This window comes from Corvus brachyrhynchos, unplaced genomic scaffold, assembly GCF_000691975.1.
Source record: "Corvus brachyrhynchos isolate BGI_N302 unplaced genomic scaffold, ASM69197v1 scaffold32, whole genome shotgun sequence".
Classification (NCBI taxonomy): Eukaryota; Metazoa; Chordata; class Aves; order Passeriformes; family Corvidae; genus Corvus; species Corvus brachyrhynchos.
In genome coordinates, this window is record NW_008237919.1 from 14094446 (window position 1) to 14100146 (window position 5701).

The 5701-nt window shown below is 49.2% G+C and overlaps 1 protein-coding gene across 1 annotated transcript in view; it reads right to left on the bottom strand.

Annotated features, from left to right (window-relative positions):
- The window catches only part of CSRP2 (cysteine and glycine rich protein 2), a 5548-nt gene extending 3093 nt beyond the window's left edge, over positions 1-2455 (bottom strand). The window contains exons 1-2 of the mRNA XM_008632824.2: positions 2326-2455; positions 219-387 (exon numbers count right to left, since the gene is read on the bottom strand). Of these exons, the coding sequence (XP_008631046.1) occupies positions 219-387; positions 2326-2437 (281 nt within the window). The 5' untranslated portion in view covers positions 2438-2455. The remainder of the gene's footprint in view (positions 1-218; positions 388-2325) is intronic.
- Between the last annotated feature and the right edge of the window lie 3246 nt (positions 2456-5701).

Consider the following 5701-nt stretch of genomic DNA (forward strand, 5'->3'; position numbering starts at 1 on the left):
GCTCCTTGCCTGCATGAACTCCTGCTTCTGCTCTTCCGACTCACATGGTCACCAGTGGGAGCTTTGTGCAATGCAGGTTCAATGCCCTGCATTCAACTAGACTGGGATGTTTTGCAATATGTCTATTCCAAACATGAACATAAACAAAACCCAGCCTGAAAGACTCCCCTGAAACTGAAGGACAAGGGCCATGCACCCCCCCAACTCCGTTTACTCACCTCTCAGGCTTGATGCCTAGTCTCTCTCCCCGGTCCATGTTCAGCGTGCCTGCCCCTTGGCCATATCCGTAACCTTTTGGGCCATACTTTTTCCCATAGCAAGATTTGCAGTAAACTTCAGCATCATGAATTGCTACAGTTGTGCTGTCCAAGTTTTTCCGGCAGACCACTGGAGGTAAAAGAAAAAGTTAAACTGCCTTGAGGGACTATTTCCATCAGCACACATAGTAAGCCAAAAATCAAGTGAGAAGTGATGTTATGAGTTTCCCTATCCAAAATCCTTCCCATTAGGCTGTGGGACCACCAGAGATTAGAGGGAGGAAGTTGCTGTTTGAATTTGTGATTTATGCTTAGCCCTGTAAAGGGCTCTATTCCTTCCCACCTCTTCATGACCGTGACATTTAAAGCCTGGAAACTTGCTGTGGTTTGATGAATGAGGTTGCTCAGAAACCCAGAGAGGGCAGTCAGCAGTTTCCCTTGATAGATGCCATACAGCATGAAGCAAAAGCCTATCAGTACAGAGGAGCCCCTGTCCTGCCCTTTTGGCCAGGGTGGGGCTGGGTAAAATTCCAAACCTTCAAGGTTCCTCCCCTCCCCCCCCACCTCAGTACTGCTTCAGGGCAGAGCTGGGGCTGGTTCACAGCTGTCACCGGAGGGGCTGTGCTTTTCTGGCCTTCCTACATTGTCCTTCAGCACAATGCAAGCCCTCTACTCAAGGTTACAGTAGAAGGGAGAACTATTTCCTTCTTAAACCTCCTTTTGTATGCCAACTGGCACGCTCTTTCCATCTGCAACAGCATTATGCCCATGAGAAAGAATTCGGGGAGAAAAAAAGAAACACCCTTATGAATTTTTTGTTTAAAGATTTTAATGTCTTCAAACCACTGGGTGGCCTTTGCTTATGATATTCACTAGCTCCAAGGTTCTTTTATTATAAGACACTAATATCCAATAAGTAAATCAATTAATGCATGTTTGTTAAGTCTACAGACTTTAACCACAACAGAAGTATGCACTAAGGAAAAGCATGTATTCAGACACACTAGAGCCATTGTTTGACTGTAAGTTCCAGGTTTCTTTTAATAGTAACTCCCATAAAAGGCTGAAAATGAGGCAGACGATGCATCTAATCTTCGGTTTTTGTGACCACTGTAGAGCTCAAAGAAAGGAGCGTAGGTGTGCTGAGGCTCTCAATGCCAGCATAGCACAGCACAGCACAGCACAGCAAAGTTAGGCAGCAGACTTAACAGCAAACTTGTTTGAGGGGCCCAGCTGTAACTGCAGCCAATATAAGAGGGCTAAACCCTAGCTCTGCCCATATGTATTAATCACCAACAAGTGGGGCAAAACCTAATGCTTGCAATAAGGTAAAATTCTCTGATTCAGACAGGCTGTCTGCTTGCAAAGTAGGAGCCTCCAATTCACAGGGACCCTTTGTTCCCGTCATCTAAGCAGAGGTATTTTCAGCAGAGAAAGTGATTTTCAATGCCTCACTGGGCTTGTTGGTTGGACTGGAAAATAATGCTTTGGACTCCTTTCATCTGAAATAAACCACAGGCCCCTGTGCCAAGAAAATTTAGTTTTTTGGCTGTGCTAAAGCATCAACAACTCAGCCGTGCTCAGGCGCACCAGTGCCCTGGTCTGTGCAGGACTCCAGGGCAGCAGTTTGATAACTGCTCCTTCAGCTTCTGCCAGCCCCAGGACCACAGGGAGAAGCCCAGCTGAGCTCAGATCAGTGCAAACAGGGCTCTGCCACTGGGCTTTCTCCTCTGCATGAGCAACACTTAAGCCAGGTTTCCAACCTAGGGATCCCTTAGACTTCTGAGGAAAAGGCTGGCCAGCGTGCAAATGGATGTGCTCTGCTCTGAGACATACATCCTACCCCTTGGTATGATAAAACCTCTGCAGGAGGTGAGCTCTCCCCTTGGGACTGCCAAGCCCAGGAAGCATGTGGGGAAGCAGGAACCAACCCCAACACATGATGGACAAAGCTGCCACCCCCAGTGGACAGGTACCAGCAGAGTCTGGGATATCTCCTGTGAACCAGCACCTTGCTGCTGTGATCCCTGCAGCAGTGCCAGGAGAGATTTTGGAGGGGAATACTTACTGCAGAGGAAGCAGCACCGGTGGAAGCTCCTCCCGTCACACTGCACCTCCTCAGCATGGTAGACAGTGCGGCCACAGGCACCACATTTGTTGCCACCTCCCCAGTTCGGCATGGTGGTTCTGTGTGCCCTGCCAGGCAGGAGGGGAGAAGGGGAGAGATTTGTTAAACACAGTGTCCTCCACCACCCTGGCCCCAGGACAGCTGGGGCTACAGGCTCCTTCCTTTAAACCAGATCTGTGAAGTTTGTGTGGCATCAGAGCACAACCCTGCAATTTCATCAACTGTTCGAAAACGTGACCTTCCACTGTGTGAGAAGATTTTGGGATCAGTTCAACTTCCCTCCTCTTCAGATGCCAGACCAGACTTAAAGGCTTAGGCAGGCTCTCTACGGCTATTTGTAAAAGCAGACGAACTGGCAAGGGGAACAGAGACTGCGGCTGCTGAACAGCAAGAAAAACAGAGACACGGTCTTCACGAGCCATGTCCTCTGTCCCTGCCTGGGGATTTTGAAAGTTACGTAAATTGGATATGCACAAATTACAGTTTTATGCACAAGAGCTTTACTGCACCTGGAGCAAATGCCCCCCCAGATGGATATAATTTCAGTTTCTATGCTTCATTAATGCTGGGCCTCTCATCTGATAGAAGCAAACCAATTGTGCCAACAATGGCATTTTGTTTTACTGAAGGGCCTGTCATTTGGGATGTGGTACAAGCCAAAGTTCACTTCGCCAGAAAACCACTTATTAGGGCTGTAGGAACATTCTGAACTCCTCTGAGATCACACCTGCACCTCAAAGAAGTTTAAGGGGGATTATTTTCCAGGGACTCCACCCCGATTACATGAACTGCACCTTTACCAGGCAGGTATATCAACCAAACCCAACTGCTCAAGTAGCCACAGCTGATTTAAAAGGAAGTGAAACCCCTCTCATGCATTACTTTGCAATGGACACTCAGAAAACTGTGGGGACAGGCACCTCACTCATTGTGTCAACCTGTACCCTTGGGAACAGTCTCTTACATTAAGCCAGAAGCAGTGGCTGCCCCATCTCAGGCTGATCTGCCCCCTCCTGAACTCCCCTGCACTCCCTGTCACCACCGCCAGCAGTTCCCCCCCAGCTCGACTAGGAGCTCCTCCGGCTCCTCCCATTAACTGCCCGGGGTTAAAGTTCCAAAGCGGAGCCCTGCCCATCATCTTCGGGATTTCTGAGGCTTTCTTCCCGCCACCACCACCACGAGCTAACACAGCCGTGTTTGCTGAAGGCTCATCTCTCAGTCAGCCCTGAACTGCCCTTGGCTTGTCACTGCTGTTCAATGCTGGTTTGCTCTCACCAGCACAGAGGCCAACACAGCCAGACAGGGTTACTGCCTCGGCAAGCTTAACCTAGCAGAGCTGCACTCATCACCCCCACTGCTCCTTACTGATGCTCATTTCACACAGGGTTTTTGGGCGAGGAGCATGGTTTGCCCACTGGAAGCCCAGAGGGCACCTCCTGCCACCCTACCCCACCAGCAATGCCATTCCCTCCCTGCAGAGTCCCCACAGCAGCACAAGTCAACTACCAAGGAGGGAGGCTGGGAAGGAATTTCTTGGGAGCTTCTGACTTTTCTCTGCAAAACTCACCTTTAGTTACGCTTAGAAGCTCTCCTAGGCCTGACAAGGAGAAGATACACACAACAGCATCCCCACTCAAAGCCCACAGCCTGCTGCCTTGAGTTAACTTTGCACTCATCCCTCTGAGCCAGAAGCAGAAGACTACCAATCTCCAGTTGCCTCCCTGGCCAACAGGGAGGAACTGGAAGTGCCACCACGGGGTGCCAGACAGGAGCACTTTTCTTCAAGAGCTCCTTTCTCTGAGGGGCCCCTCTCCCAACGTGTGGGACAGGCCTCAGTGCAGAGCGAGCCACCTCATGCCCCAAGCAAGGTAGAGCAGACTCGCAAACCACAACTGAGAGCAGCAGTTTTGGCTAAGCCTGAATTAAGTGACCCATCTCGCTTGGTAAAACAAGCCTCCTGCCCCAGCAGCATGAGCAGCAGTTCAGCAGTTTTAGGGATGCAGGGTAGGATGTGTGGTTCCCAAGTAAGACATGCTGCCAGGTAGCTGCTACAAGACCTTTGTCCAAGACAAGCAGACAGCCATTCATGGCATGTGGGAAAATAAGATTAGTTTATTAAACTCAATTGGGGCACCTTAGGTACATTCCTAAGCAACAGCTTAGGAAACTTCCTCAGAGTGGCTGAGCAGTGCCATTTGCACACTGACACCAGTTACTGAGATGGCCCTTTGTTTAATACTTCCATGGGATTAGCATCATTACTGCTCCATGGTTTAGCACTAATACCCTGACCTAGCTCATAAAATTAGTTTTATGACATTTCCTACTTTGCTTTTGTCATTCTTGGCACAACTGTACAGTCTAAAAATCAAGATTCCATTTCTTTTATTCAAGTGCTTGGCTGTGCTACCACACAGCAGCTGACATCAATCACAGCAAAGAGCGTCCTTAGTTAAAGGGAATATAGGCTGCACAACGCTTTGGAAAAGGAATGCATGGACTGGAAAAAAAAAAAAGAAAAAAAGGAGGAGAATAGATTCCTTTTCACTCTGTATGCTTTCCAAAATGTAAATGGTATTTGGTACAAGAACTACTTCTGTCTTTTCCTCTCATCACAACCATGCTCATGTTCTTTTGTGCATTGACATGAGCCTACATTATTTTAATCATTTTGTTAACAAACAATAATTTAGTTTTCATGCACACTAGACCTGAGGACCTGAATCAGGTTTCCCCAGCTTTGCCCCAGATTTCACATACAATATTGGGCAACCCAGGGTGCAGCTCCACCCTTTCTTCCCGAGAGAGACAAAATACTAGACGACCCGACAACCATTAGCTAAACTAAAATCTTCTGATAAGGACTTTGGGAATTCATTAAATGAAAACCAAAAAGGAACTGAAGTCGGTACTTCAAGGTGACCATATGCTCTTCCAGAGAAGGTATTTCCATTTATCCTCCCCATGATGTTCCCATGAAGGCTTGCGTGGGAACAACGGCAATATTTCCTCAGTTACTCAGCAGCAGGAGCTCTCTCCCGGCAGCGCTGTCCCGGAGGCGCCTCAGGGGCGAGGGGCTGGAGCCCTGCAGCAGCCCCGGGCAGCACCGGCCCGTCCTGCTGCCCAGGGCTCCTTCCAGAGCTCCACAGGGAGCAGGCTCACACCTCCAGTGCCGCCTCAAGCCTGCCCTGCTCCCTCGAGACTCTCTGGCTGCTTCATGCAGGCCTCCGGGGAGCTCAAGAGCAGCAATTAAAAACACAGGTGATCTCGCTGCCAGCACCAACAATTTTGGCTGTCGGCTGCGGCTTGATGGCAG